Source organism: Urocitellus parryii, chromosome 12, assembly GCF_045843805.1.
Source record: "Urocitellus parryii isolate mUroPar1 chromosome 12, mUroPar1.hap1, whole genome shotgun sequence".
NCBI lineage: Eukaryota > Metazoa > Chordata > Mammalia > Rodentia > Sciuridae > Urocitellus > Urocitellus parryii.
The window spans coordinates 68,186,529-68,201,248 of record NC_135542.1 but is presented as its reverse complement, the minus strand read 5'-3'; the positions used below and the strand labels follow the sequence as shown (position 1 = coordinate 68,201,248).

At 50.0% G+C, this 14,720-nt stretch overlaps 1 protein-coding gene across 1 annotated transcript in view; it reads right to left on the bottom strand.

Moving 5' to 3' along the window:
- Positions 1–5,173: 5,173 nt before the first annotated feature.
- Epas1 (endothelial PAS domain protein 1) overlaps positions 5,174–14,720 on the bottom strand; it is an 83,014-nt gene continuing 73,467 nt past the window's right edge. The window contains exons 10-16 of the mRNA XM_026385689.2: positions 13,530–13,720; positions 12,906–13,016; positions 11,037–11,527; positions 10,238–10,364; positions 9,948–10,062; positions 9,520–9,693; positions 5,174–7,474 (exon numbers count right to left, since the gene is read on the bottom strand). Coding sequence (XP_026241474.1) covers positions 7,323–7,474; positions 9,520–9,693; positions 9,948–10,062; positions 10,238–10,364; positions 11,037–11,527; positions 12,906–13,016; positions 13,530–13,720 — 1,361 coding nt within the window. The 3' untranslated portion in view covers positions 5,174–7,322. The remainder of the gene's footprint in view (positions 7,475–9,519; positions 9,694–9,947; positions 10,063–10,237; positions 10,365–11,036; positions 11,528–12,905; positions 13,017–13,529; positions 13,721–14,720) is intronic.

The window sequence follows — 14,720 nt, the reverse complement described above, 5'->3', positions numbered from 1 at the left end:
CTCGGATGTCACTCTGACCATTCTTTGGCCTGGGACCTCCCCTTCACTGAACCTACCATTTTTTCAATGACCATCATCTCTTCATCTTCTTTTCCCCCTTTCCTCCTCACACGACTTAATTTTCATGGTCCATCTTAGCAGTTGTTCTCTTGGGAATATTTCTAACTCCCTCATATACACCCTTCTGGCAGAGCCCCAACCTGCTGAGCTCAACTGCTCACCCACGCTGCCTCCATTAGAGTAGACAAATGTGGCTGGAGACCAAACACACCATTTATGACCATAGATCTCATTTGAGTTTCCAATATGGATCATTAACCTGACTTTCAAAAAATCACTTTTTAATTATTTCTATCTCCTCAAACCTCTGAGAGCCACCCGCCCCTTTTCTCTTGGTTTTGCTTCGTACATCATGGAGGGATAGAAGCAGGTAGGTTGGAGGTGACTCATCACCTACCCACCATGGATTCCCCCTGACCGACTCCATCTTACGCTGCTCTCTGCCATCCTGTTAGAATGGTGAGCTGTGCATGCCTCCACCCAAAGCCAGCAACCACCCCCGTGCCCCGTAAGTAGGCTAGATCCTGCCAGCGCCCATCCTACCCTTTCAACAACTTTCTCCTGCAACGATCTCTTCTCTTCCCCGCCTTCATCAATTTCTCCCTTTGCCATGTAAACATTTCCTAATATAGCTCATCTTCAAAAATAACATGTCCTGAAAAAAACCCAGTTACTTTATAGTGAAGAAACCCGACAAACTCATCGTTGGCTAAGTGATCAAGATCAACAGCAATGTTGATTGGTCCCATTGATGGCGTGTACCCTTAATGAGGTGATGAGAGTGGCACTTATCTCTGAGCCCTCCCTTCCCAGAACCCATACCTCTGCCTAACCAGGAAAACAATAGACAAATCCAAAGGGAAGATTGTTCTATAAAACACCTGACCAGGACTTCTCCAGACTGTCGAGATCATGAGGTCTAAGGAGATAGTTAAATGTGCACACATGTGACAGTCCTTAGTTGCCATCCTAGAACAGAAAAGTGGAGGAGAGAAGGGAAGGGAAGGAAGAAATTAGATAAAACTCAAGAAGTCTGAATAAGGGGCAGAGTTTAGTTATTAATAATGTGACAATATTGGTTCATTAATTATGACCTATGTTCCATAGTAATGTTAATAATAGGGAAACTGGGTGCAGGGGACACTGTAATATCCTTGCAACTTTTCTAATAAAGCTAAAACTATTCTACAATAAAAGTTTATTAAATGTTAAAAAAATGAACGCACAAATCCCCTGATCTATGTCTTCCTCCAGCTTCACTCCATTGCTCGGCTTCTCTTCACAGGGACACTTCTTGAAAGAGTTGTATGTCGCTACCGCCTCTATTCCCACACTCCAGCCGGCTCATTTCTCAACCCACTCCAGTCAAGCTACTGTCCTCAGTTCCCTACCCAAACTGCCCGTCAATCCATGATGAACTTTATGTAGCAAATCTCATCTCATCTTTCAGTGTGGTGTGTGGCCCAGTTAACTCCTCCCTCCTTCCTGAGGCACTTCCTCTTGGCTTTTGGGATACTATGTTCCTGGGTTTCTTCCTGTTCTTTGGGAGCTCCTCCTCTGTCTGACTTCCACCAGTTCTTAGGTGGCCCTGGGCTTTATGCTAGGACTTCTGTTTTTCTTAGTCTACAGTCTTTATCTCACAGGCCTGTTTCATCCTCTCTCAGAGATTTAAGTGATGCTTACCTATGGTCAATTTCAATTTGTATGTCCAGCCCTAACCCCCTGGGTGAGGGTTATTCTCATGCCCTTGCTACAGAAGAGGGGAGACAGGCTCTCAGGCATAAGTTTCCACAGCTAGAAGCACAGAGCTGGGATTGGAATCCAGGTTCTCTGACCTGTGAGCTGCCAGGCTACCCTGCTAGCCTGTCCTTCTGTCCCAGCCCCGTCCTGCCTGCTCCCCATGGTCTGCTGTGTATGCTGCAACATTCTGGCTTTGTGCCTTTGTCCTGTTGGTGCACTTTCCCTGGAATGACCTCTTTCCTTCCCCTACCTCCAATCTTCTTCTGCTCCAGCTCTAAGAGGACTTTCCCATTCCGGAGACCCAGGCTGACCTCCCCTGGTCTCCTGTGAACAAGCACAGGAGCTGGAGTCCACCCTGAAACACCCCGGGGATCACTTGCATCTGCAGCTGTCACACTTTCCAAACCCACCAAGCTCAAGTGCATACCTGAGGACTCAGAAGCACAGTGGGCTTCCAGGAAGGTGTGGGTCACGGGCCTCTATTGGTACACGCCATCTGACGTGGTGGTCTGAGTTGAACAGGATGTTCTGTTTTGTTTTCTGTACTGGCTAGTAAGCTTTTGGAGAGAAGGGTCATGACTACATGAAATAAGTCTCATCTTTATGCCACCAGTGTATGTACCTTAGGTGGGTGAGGGGAGCGCTTCATACCCTTTCTCCTAGGTCCTGGGAGGCCAAAGAGAGTTCAGTCTAGAAGTGAAGGAATTGATTTAGATTTTATCAAGGTCACAGAGAGATCACACGTTCCCACAGGGGTCACTCAGTTCAAAGAAACAGGCGTGATACTTGGATCAAGATTATTTTAGAACAGAGCTGCTGGAGGGGAGTGATAAGCCAGAAGCTGGAGGCCTATGAGGTGGATATGGAGAAGGGACCCCAAGAGAGGGGGGCCTCTCTGCCGCCTGAGAAACTGAGACCTGACCCCAGGGGCAAAACTCACTGGCTTTCCTTACTAAATGTGAATCTGCTCCTGTCCCCAGGATGCTGACCTAGGCCTTTCGCCAGCCCTGCTGCTCACTGTATATCTGCAGGCAAGTCATTTTATGTGTGCCTCCTTTCTAAAATGAGGAAGTTGGAAAAATTAAGTGCTGGGGTGTGGCCACAGCATTTCTAGGCCCTTTTTGGAGCCCGGAGTCAACCTGGGATAACATATCCAGTGCTGTCATACCGACCCTGGGCTATCCCCAACTTGGTTAAAGAAGAGCCAGGTTAGTGTGTCTGCTCTTCTATGGGCGTCCAGTAGAAGTCTTTTTTTCACAAAAAGAGGATGGCAGGGATCCATGAGACGAAGGCTGTACATGGCTAAATCTTGCTTACTGTAAAGGAAATGAGTCTGCATAGTATCTCCAGAAAAACCACAGTTCACCCCCTGTCCTGACTTGAATTGCTCATCAGAGCCCACGCTGTGGATGGACTCTGTCCTGCATAAATCAGAGGGGGCAGGGCTGGCCCTTCTCCACTGGTAGAGCTTCCTGGCGACTGTGTCAGAGTTTGAGTCTCCTTTTCAAACAGATCTCTCATCAAGGTTGTAAGCTAGGGTAATGCTGAGATGTCACACCTCACTGGGGTTTGCCTGCCTAGAGGAGAACATGTCTAGAGTCAGGAGCCATGCCAAGGGTTCAGCAATTGCGAATTCTGTGTGAATTCTACTTGGCTCTGCAGGCACATATTTATTTCTAAAGTACCTGCATTTTGAAACAAAACATGAAATCAGGAGTATGTAAACCAGTCTTCACTGAGTTGCTTGAGACAAAACATAAAGCAGTGATGGCTTGTGTGTGTCCCATGTCTTTTGCTTGAGTATTTTAGGAAATTGAATTTCTCTAATCCATCAGGAACAATGGCTTTGTAGTGTTCCCTCCTTGCTAGATTTGGAAGCAAGAGAAGCTTGGCACAGATCCCAGCCTTGGGTGTGGTTAAAGCCAAACACTTTGCCTCAGGACAGCATTAAAGACCCCACAGGCCCATTGAAGTTGTTGGGTGCCAGGATTACGCTATTCCAGGCTGGAGTCCTGAGCTTGCCAAAATGCTCTGAGGCAACTGCTCCCAAAGTTGGGTTGAGATGTGTCATTCACAGAAGAGTTCCAGAAAAGTGCGGGTGATGCTTTCAGGGAGTCCAAGATGGCAGGCAAAGGTGGGTGGGAGCCTGGCAGAGTGCAAAAAAATTCAACCTGAAGGTCCAGGCACCAAGTTGGGCAAGAAAATAAATGAGATGAATAATCACAAAATTAGGAGGAGGACTAAAGATTAAAACAATATAGACGAGAGTTTTCTTTTTGAAAATGAAAACAGGGCCCAGTCATAAAATATACCTCCTAACCAGAAGTAGGGCATGAGAGAGAACTACTGGCTGAAACTAGGTTCAGGTTCTATTTCTCCCATGGAACTTGCATAAGTCACTTAGTGTGAGTCTTTTGCATCTGTAAAATGGGTACTCACAGCGTTGCTTAGGCTGAGGCTCAAGTGAGCTACCAGGTCATGTGAGACCATATGTTATGGACCAAACCGTCAGACATACAAGGGGCAGCAGCCGTTCCTAGGGCTGACAGTGGGAGCAAAGGTGCTGCTGCCTCTCCCCCTACCTTCCACCAGCTCCGGAGTCACATCACAGAGGCAGGGGCTTGCTCAGAGGACGTCATTTACAAAAGTCACATTTAAAATAAGGAAACTGCCAGGCCCATGTCCAATGCTGGGCTTTGACTATTCTGTCTCTGGCTGAGGTCATCGTTGCTCTTCTCATTTACATTGGACCTGGAAGTCCCTGGTTGAGCCTGGCCACCTCCAAAGTAAAGTCCTTTCTAACTACTAGATTCCAGGCTGCCTTTCTTTGGGAACCTTTCTCATAATGCAGCATGAACACCCATAGACCAGAATAGCTTTCAAACCGTCTCATGTAGTTTTTTGAAGGTAGAGACTGTGACTTCTTTCCTTGGGTTCCCACAGGATACGAAGAAGAAGAAGAAGAAAAGAAGAAGGAGAAGGAGAAGGAGAAGGAGAAGGAGAAGGAGAAGGAGAAGGAGAAGGAGAAGGAGAAGGAGAAGAAGAAGAAGAAGAAGAAGAAGAAGAAGAAGAAGAAGAAGAAGAAGAAGAAGAAGAAGAAGAAGAAGAAGAAAAGGTGGTGGTGGGGGGGTATTCTGAGGCAGATAGAAAAATACCTGCAGAAACACAGAAGAGACAGCATGGCTTCTGAGGCTTAGGCATTGCCAAGTGTCAGTAATACTCTTTCCTTCCTTCACCTGGCCTTCCTGTCAGCTGGCCTCAGTGGTCTCATGGTCAGGGCCATCATTCATTCTCTGTAAACTACTTAATAAGTACTTCACTTTCCATTGGTGCAGCCCATGACAAATCCACAGGAAATAAGAGCCACCAGCAGTGATAGGATCAGAATACTTTAATAAGATATCAGTGTCAAAATACATTTCCTTATAAAGTTAAGCTCCCAGACAGTTATAATGTTGTCAGTAGGAATTTGACAATATAATAATGTTCATGAAAATTGTTATGTTGACAAGTAAGGTTAATATGAAGCTTGGAATATTTTTTCAGACCGTTTTAGTAAACTGCAAGGGTAAAATGCCCTTAATGCTGAGGCAACAAACACAGGAAATCAAACACCAGAGTTTACATGTCGGTAACCCTTCAAGTTCTGCCGCCGTGTGTCAGATGACACTGTGCTGCTCAAGTGTGACTTAGGCAACACAGCAAGTGGGTAATTTTCTCTTATATCTTAGATTTCTTTTGAAAGCCAATATTGGATTTTGGCAATATTGGGCTTACCAAATTCTTAGCTGGATGTACTTTGTGTTGTGTGTGTTTAGAAACTTTTTATGGTACCCATGACAGAAAAAAGTTCCATGTTGATTGGTATTTAAAAACCAAAAGGTGTTGTCCCTCTTGCCCAGTGAGTTACAAAGTGCTCTGGGAACACTATTTTCAGTGCTTCCTACCTATATATGTCACTGCATGTGACAGAGACCTCAGCGAGGGCCTGAGGCTAGGGGCCATCCCTGGAGGTCCACCTGCTTCCCACCAGCAGGGGGCGCTGCACTTTGGCCTTGCAGGGCTGGCTGCCCATAGGCTTGAGTGAGGGGCACAAGGCTGGGGCTGGTGAGGACCTGCTGCCCCCGCCCCCACCCTTTGGTACCCTCTCTCAGTCCAGCTCCAAGGTCATGAGCTAGGAGGATGTGGACTGGGTCACCAAATCATTTTGAATCCTCACTTGTTTCCATGAATTCCCATCGAAACCATTTCATGGTAGTTCTGGAAATATTCTAATGTGCCGCGTGGGAGACTGTTAGAGTCACATAGCTCAGTGCACTTGAAGGGCTAGCAACATAACCTTAAGAAAAGTTAAAGCACTTCCTCTCCCTTAGCATTCTCCCCACCCCCACCCCTGACGTGCCATCAGACCTTCTGGCAGCAATAATACATACATACATACATACATACATAATACATAGAGAACATGAGGAGAAGACAGCTTGCACGCTCCCACTTAATGATTCCACGTCTTGGATTGTTTGTCACACCTATGGCATGTCGAAAAAGCAAAAAGCCAACAGAGAGAGATCTCTAGCAGTGTTAGTACAGGCCTGTGGGAGTACTGTACAATTCTGCAGCGGCAGCAATGCGGAGAGAAATAACATTAACAGCTTCAAAAAAGATCTTAAAGTGATTTTGTGAGCAGGATTCTATTTCCGTTTCTAAGTTTTTAGATATTACAAAGTACCCATATATACGATAAACACTTAACCCAGATATAAATTTTCCTTTAAAAAACTCAGTTATGCTTTTGAATAATAATAAAAAATCCACCAGATTGGGGGTGGGGGGAAACACCAAACAGTTTAGGAAAAGCCACACTGTGCAACTTTCACAGGTAACCACATACGTTGGAGTTCGCCCTTCACATTGCTTTTTTTTTTTTTTCCCATATAAGTCATATCAAAATTAGAGCAAAGAGTCAGCTTAAAAAGAAAAGAAAGAATGAAATTTACCATATGGTGATTAATTTTAAAAAAAGAAAAGAAGGGCTTTGAGAGAGAGAAGCCACAAACAAGCTTGGAAAGCGAAGTCCTTTTTCTCTTTGGCAACAACAATAACAACAACAACAACAACAACAACAAAAAATCTTTTTAGTTAAATGGAGCCAAAGCTTTCCCTACAGGAGGACAGACATACAGCAGATTCATTAGTATGGACGCTGTGTGTGACAGAGAAACCTCCGGGTAATATAAATTAGAAGTAATCGAAAGCAGGGAGAAAAAAATCTTATAAAATTTAAGAACATTTTAATTGACAGCAAAAAACATAGCAAGTAAAACAACTGTGTATTTTAAAAATAAGGATAATAAAGTGAGCATCTCAGAAAAAGGCCACTGCTTGGTGACCTGGCAAACTGACCAGGTAAGTACATCTTGTAAAAAGTGTGCTGGTGTTAGAGATACCTAGTTGCAAACACAGACGCAGGGTGAGGCCGGTGGGACGGCGTCGGCAGCTGTGTGCCCAGAGGAAGCCCTGGCTCAGGTGGCCTGGTCCAGGGCTCTGAGGAGGTCCCCTCCTTGCAGGAGTGTGGAGCTTCCTGGCACGGGAACATTCACCTCACAGTCGTATCTGGTCAGTTCGGGCAGCAGGTAGGGCTCAAACGAGGGCCCAAGCAGCCGGCTTGCCATGCCTGCAAGAAGGTTTGGGATCATATTTTAAAGGCCTAAATCAAACACTGGCAAAGCATCCGTTCCATGACTAGCAGGGAGGAGAAGGAAAGGAGCGTCTCCAGTGTCCCTGCTGGGGGCTGGAGGGGGCAGCCCTGACTTCATGGTGCTCCTTCAGCGCTCTTTCCAGGACCTACTCCCTGCTCACAGGATGACCCAGCAGAGAACGCAACTGCTTCCAGACTCAGCAGCACTGAGACCCCCTCAAAAGAGGGAAGCAGACCGAACACAGGCAGGGCTCTGGGAGGAGGAGGGTGTGTGGAAGAGGGTTGGGGAAGAGCCCCAAAGGTTGCTGGCTCTGTGCCCACCAGGCACTGGCAGCAGGGAGGAAAGGGACTCAGAACCTGTAAGACCTGTGCCACATGCACGCCCACACGTGTGCAGGGTCCCTCTGCAGATCCAAGGGCGCAAAGACCCCATTCCTCCTTATCCCTGGGTCGCTCTCCAGATGAGTAGAAGGACAAAGGGGAAACAGTCACAGGCCACCCCAGGAGGGGAAGGCTTGGGCACTGCCCCCTCCCCCCCAGCTCTTCAGCAGCTCTTTCCTTTCCCTTGACTTATCTGGAGAGCCTCATCCCCTGTGGCCACTCCCTCCTGGACCTGCTGAGTCAGAGCCCTCCAGGGCCCATGCCTCCCTCCCCCACTAGTTGGTGCTCCTATGCCCACACTGGGGTGGTACCAACAGATATTCGCTCACCACCCCTTGCTGATTTCCCCTCTTCTTTTATTAGTGTTCAGAAATGACCTGAGTTGAAAAGATGATTTCCCCATTCAAGGAATAGTCACTCAACTTGATGCATCGCAAATCTCTCACTGAAACTTCCTGGCTTGCCTGCCAACCAGCTGATAAACAGCAGAGCTGGAATTCAAGCCCAGGGCTGTCTGGGGCTCTGCAGCCTGGGGCTCTGAGCATGAAACTGTAAGTTTTCCAAACTTATACTGCTGAGGACAAGGGTCTGGTATGTTTTTCTAAAACCACAAATAATGTTCATGCCAAATAGAAACCTCCTTGTTAAGATAATGTTTCCCATCTATGTTTTGGCAATTGTAACTGAACCTTCTAAAAGACAGTCCACTGGTGACCTCTCCCAGAGCTCCAGGCCATCCTCCTGCCATCTGTTTTCAGCTCCTGCCTGACCTCAGAGTGATGCCCCATGTGCTCATGGGCTTTGAGCCCTACAGCAGTAGAAAAAACTGCATAAAAGACACAGGTTCTGGACTCTCAAGAGCCCTGAGGTGATCTGATCGCTGGAGGGTCCTTTCTAAATCTCTGTGGGCAGATGGCCTTCAGCCCCTGCACCGATACTTCTAGGGAGGGAGAGTCCATGCCTCTCCAGGTGGCCACCTTTCCACAGCAGCAAGCTTTTCCTTGCACTAAGCCAAGATCTCCTACCTGGTGATGTCCATCTCCTGTCTTTGTGTACCCCGATCCCATGCACTCTCCTTAACTCTCTCTTCTTTAATAGCTCCTCCTGCATCACAGCTTCTGGCCCTCCACCTCTGAACACACACTCTGTCAGTCTTCCGCCTTCAGCTCCAGCCCCTTGGGGTTTGGATTCTTCCCTTCGGCTCTCTACCCTGAATCTATGTTAGGTGTCTTGATGTGCTTTACCCATTTTGGACCCACCCCCTGGAGGTCCTCGCTGGTCAGAGGCACTGTCTAGGGAACTGTGCAGGGAGTGCTAAACCAGGGTGTGTGAGCTCTGGCAAGGGGCTCTTTGGGCAAGTCATTTCCAAGCACTTCTCTGTGCCTGGCACCGAGCAGGTCCTGAAAGAAAGGAGAGAGGTGGTCTTGGCCCTGGGAAACCCAGCACCACAGTGGGCTGAAGAATCCCATGAATGGTACCCAGCATGGCACCAGGGGACATCAGGGACCCTGTGAAGGCAGTTGTTTTAAGTTTTCCAAGTGCTAAATTGTTCCATGAAGGCAGCTGTTCCTCATCTCCCTACCCAGTCAGATCTCCACGCACACCAGACCCTGGGAGGGCCCCAGCTTCTGAGGACGCACCTGACACCTTGGGAGTTGATGGCAGGCTGTAGTTCTGGTACTGGGAGGCACAGCACTGCAGGGGGAACCCACTCTTGGTGTTCTCCCTGGAGCTTATTGCAGATGGCGGCTGCGGTGGCGGCAGGTGTCTCAGGGGCTGGCCCAGGCCCCTCATGGGGTTTTGAGTGAAGTCATCTGAAAGACCAAGGCCGGAGAAGGAAAGTGTTAGCATCTGAGGGAGGGAAGGCCGTGAAGTCCCCAGCAGCACTTCTGTTTCACAGAGGTACTCGGAACCCCAGCCAGCGTCCGGGACTGCAGAGCCCAGAGACTGCCAACAGCATCAACATCGGCCCGTCCTAGCAGGGCGCAGGGAGCCAGTGAGCGGAGGAAGCAGGATGGACCCCGAGTCCCCAGCCCTCCATCCACACCCACGGCCCAGGCCTGCTCACCAGTGGGGCCTCTTGCACTCCGGGGTTTGTCAGGCATCAAGGGACAGTTCCCACCCCTGAGGCTCTTCATGCGTTTCCACATCAAATGGGGATTGCTGCCGCCTGGAGGGTCCCCCTGTGTGTGGGAAGGACAGATATAGGGAGAGGGATGGAGATGCCCCCACCCCGCTCCCCAGGGCCCGGACAGGCACTTGGAGGTGCTCACAGCAGGCTCAGAGTCACCCACCAGCCTGGCTGAGGACTGGGGGTAGGAGGGTGCCCACAGCGCTGCCCAGTCAGAGATAGCTCACCCCACTTGTGTCCTGGAAGGCTTGCTCCTCACACTCCAGCTGGCGCTTCAGCTTGAGCTTGTTGGAGAGGGCTATCATGGCCGGGCTCATCGCGTCTGGGCCCCGAGGCCCGAAGCCCTTTGCAGACCTGCCAAGCCCAAGAGAGTGGGCCGTGAGGTTGTCTAGAGCCATGCTGCTCGGTGCCTTCACCTGGACCCAACTCTTTTATGACTGGGGTGACTTGCAGACCCAGAGGGCAGAGTGGCAGAGGGGGCCGCGTACCTGGGGGTTGAGGTGTAACTCAACCTCCGTTTCTTCTACCTGGCCAGATGCTGAATGGTTCAAGCCACTTGCATCACCTGCACATGCCTGTCCATCTGGGCTTCCCTCAGGTGTGGCTGCCCATGAGGTGACATGAGTCCCTAAGGGATTTCTTTTGCCTCCATCTCTCCCCTGCCTAAGCTGCTCTGCTCCCTCTTGCTTCCCACTGAAGATCAGCTGGGACGCTCCCATGGAAGCAAAGTCACATGTCAACCACTGAGACTTAGCGAGCTTCCAGCTGGTTGAAATGGGGCTTATTGGAGAGATTAAAAGATGCCGAGAGAAGGCAAAGTTGGGGCTCACGTGGTCAGTAGAGGACACTGCAGTGGGAGACTTGGGCCATAGGAAGGCGCTCAGAGTTCAGAGAAGGTCTAAAGGGATCAGAGGCCTGGGGGTGGGAGATCTCTGGGGCTCCAGCTATCCCATAGGTGAGTGCCTATCTGTCCCTTCCCTGCCCAGCCTAACCCCAGCAGATGCAGCCAAGGTCTCTGCCACTGACCTCATCTTGAACAAGGAGACTTGGGGCGAGGCGATGGGGGGCCCCAATGGCGATGCCCCCAAGGACTCAGTGTGCTGATCCCCAGCAGGCCACTTTGTGTGCCCAAAATGTAATGGTGGATCTGGGGGCCACTGTGTGTTGGATCTGCCCCCCATGGAAGAGAGAGGGGTGCTAGCCTGGCCACAGCATGGTGGCAGGGACCCCTTGTTCCCGGCGTCAAAGAAGATGGAGGACATGGGCCGGTGCTCGGGCTCTGTCTTCTTGTTTTCCAGCTGCTGCTGGTACTTGTCCAGGAGGAAGGGGCCATGCGAGGCCACAGGGGCCAGAGGCTGGAAGATGCTTGTCATGGCGCTGAAGCAGTGCTGCGGGGCGGGCTGCGGGCTCTCTGGCAAGCATGGCTCCTCCGGGCAGATGGGGCTTAGCTGGAAGTCCTCCCCATCCATGGGGATGTAGGGCGCCAGAGTCTCCAAGTCCAGCTCATTAAAATCAGTCTGAGGAGAGACAGAGCAAGGGCAGTGCTGCTCAGTGGTTGGTGTTATTCCAGTCCCTCGTCCCTCTAAGGCCCCTACCAGAGCCACTCATCTCAAGCAGGACTTCATCATGTTATTCCCCTGCTCACCTCCAATGGCTCCCCATGCAAAATACTCAGACTTGGTCATTTAATGAGAAAGGTCTTTGGTCAGGGGTCATCAGCCTTTCTGTGCTATCCCTCCATCTGGCTCCACAAGTCTCCCGGTTCACTAGTGTCACCTCCACACCCAACCTGAAATGCTCTCCATTCTGCCTGCCTTCCCAGTTGGGGAAGCCCCACCCCTGTCATAAGGCTGTCCCTTCCTACTCCAGCTGCAGTGGTCACCTGACACACTCAGGCCTGTGGTTCACAACGTGACTCCTGGGGATACAGGACAGCTTGTCCTCATCTCCCTCGTACGACTGGCATAAGCCTAGGCATGCAGTACAGGTGCCCAGGGTACATCTGTGGAGTGCACAGCCAGGCTCCAGGGCAGGGGGACTTTATTCCAATCAGCAGGTATGTGGAGGCCACACTTAGGTTCCCAGTGTCAGGAAGGGACCCACAAGGAATACTCATGCATAGTTGCAGAAAGCATTACCTTCAGGGACTGACCCCCTCACTTGGGAATACAGCTTAGCAATGGTCACAACGATAGGAAACAGCACAAGCAGGTAGTTCCAGTTATTTTGTGGAACAGATGGAATGTCTGCCAGGCAGGATAAAAGGGGGAGATCTGGAGGAATAACTCCAGACAAATGGGGGAGTCATGATTTTCCCTGGGGTTTTGTTACTCACACACCTGTCCACCCACCTCGTCCTTTCATGTTTGTGCAAAAACGTGAGGCCTTATGAAGCTGTGTATAAATGAAAGTTTGTCAATCAGATATCATTTAAAAATGCATTTCAAATAAAATGACAGATTCTATGATGAATGTATTTGGGAAGGGAGTAATTGTCCCCTGTGATTAGAAATGTTTTGTGAATCTGGATGAGCTTTTGAAGAGGACGACTTCCTTAAAGAAAGGTTCAGAAAAAAAAAAAAAAAAAAAAAAAAAAAAAAAAAAGAAAGGTTCAGTATTGTAGTTTTGGTTTGCATGTGCAAAAAGAAAGTTACCCAAGTAAGTAGAAGGTAAATAAGCCGAGAGTTAAACATGGACGCTCTGGATTTAACACAGGTAGAGCAGAGGACAGGAGTGGGAGGTGGGGTGACCCTAAGCTCCCTGTCCCTTCACTCATTTTAGGGACCTCAGCCAAATTTCCCCAGTGGTCTTTGCAACAGCAGGATGGACAGTCATCTTTGCCACTCACCAGAGCACAGGCATGCACACCACTGTGTCTGCTGCATGGTGACCTACCTGGGTGCTGCACTGGTCCTTTGACTCTGTATCCATGGCAAAGAGCTTCTCTATCACTTCAATCTTGAGGTCATCCCCCAGAGATGAATAATAGTCTCCAGGGCTGCTGGGCTGGGGATCAGGAAGAAGAGGGACTGAGTCAAGGATATGGCACTAGTCTCCCCCAGAAATCCAATGTGGAAGGAGAAATACACTCCTGGACCCACTCAACTCTCTTCCACCAAGTATTTGTAGAGGGGCTATTGATGAGCCGTGTGAATTAGATCAAGTCGCCAGCCTCTCTGAATACCAGTGTCCTCATCACAAAATAAAGTTCCTATCACTTTACGGAGTGTCTTGAGAAGCAAAAAGGATAAAGGCTGTGGCCAGTGGGGTTCTGCAAGGGCAGCCCTGTGACCTGCCCAGGGACAAGCTAGGTGCTGAAAGCTCTTCAAGGAATCACCATTTTGATGCCGGTGGGGAATGGATACCAGCAGTCAGCCAGCAGCTCTAAGCCCTGGCAGGTGAATGGCCATGTTCTGGACTCTGTGATAACTGGAGGAAGAGAAGGGCCGTCCCTTCAGCCACCCTCAGGAAGAGGAGCCCTCCCTCTCCATATTCTCGCCCAGGGGTGGGGAAGCTCACCGTGGAGCAGCTGCTGCTGCTGCTGGTGGCACTGGGCGTGGTGCTGCCCAGGGCAGCCGCCTGGGGCACGGTGAAGGCAGGCAGACTTCCAGCTTCGTTCTGGGCACCATGGCTCCTCAGCTCTGCAGCCCATGGCTGGCCTGGGGGCAGGATGGCCTTTCTATAGGGGGACTCCTCGGGGTTCTGGTTCCCTGTGGAGGCAAGGGCCTGCTCAGCTGAACTTCTCTACCACAGGCACCAGGTAGAGGAAACCAAGAAGGTGCACAAAGGGGCCTGAAAGGGTCTTGAAACCTGCCTGGGGCTCGGCCCTCAGCGCCCCAGGTGGATCATGGCCTCTGACTGGGGCTATGATTCAATGCACAGATTCCCTGTAAAGGGAGCAGGCTCTTGGAGCAGTTCATTTTCAAACTAAACTTATCCAGAGCTACTTTTCCTGAAAAGCAATCCAGAATATAGAGGAGGAAGTGATGGCAGAAGTACTGGGCCACTGGCCTCAGGATTTATTACCAAGAAACAGGGGGCTACCAAGTGTCTGGTGAAAGGGCCCACTTGCCCTTTATGATTCTTTGAAGTGATTCTCACATGGCCTCCCAAGAACGTACCCAGGAGAGGGAAAAGGTGAGCAGAGACAGGGGTGGTGATTCTTCCATCGCCATAGAAAGGCCAGGGGAGGGTGGCTACCTAGAGAAGGGGGCTTCCCAGGTCCCCTGCTAGGGTGTCTCCAGGAGGGGAGCAGGGAAGGGTCAGGAACGCTGGGAACCATATGACTTGTGTCCCGGGGAGACAGGCAAACATTTTAATCAAGTTGGGCATTTGAGGGCTGACTCCTGGCCCTTCTGGAATTTTCCCTCCCATTATCCCAATTTAATTCTCCCTCTAAACAAGCCGGCCATCCTTCGAGATCTAGGAGGGGATCCACCCTGTCTCTGGGGCAATGTCCACATCCCCCCAACCCTTGCTCGACTCTCCCTGCCTGTGGTGAAGCAGCAGCTCTCACGACCACCTCCCTCAGTGCTTCACGAGGGCAGATTTAGGATGGTCTTGGTGGCAAGGGCGCATATGCTTCTTTCATGTCCTGCAGAGCCTGGCTGCTGACAGATGATAGCAAGATGTTGGGGGAGGGCCAGGGACAGCTCTGGTTTAGGAAAAGCTGTAGCTGGGAAGGTCTGTTTTGGTAAGAACCATCCCTAG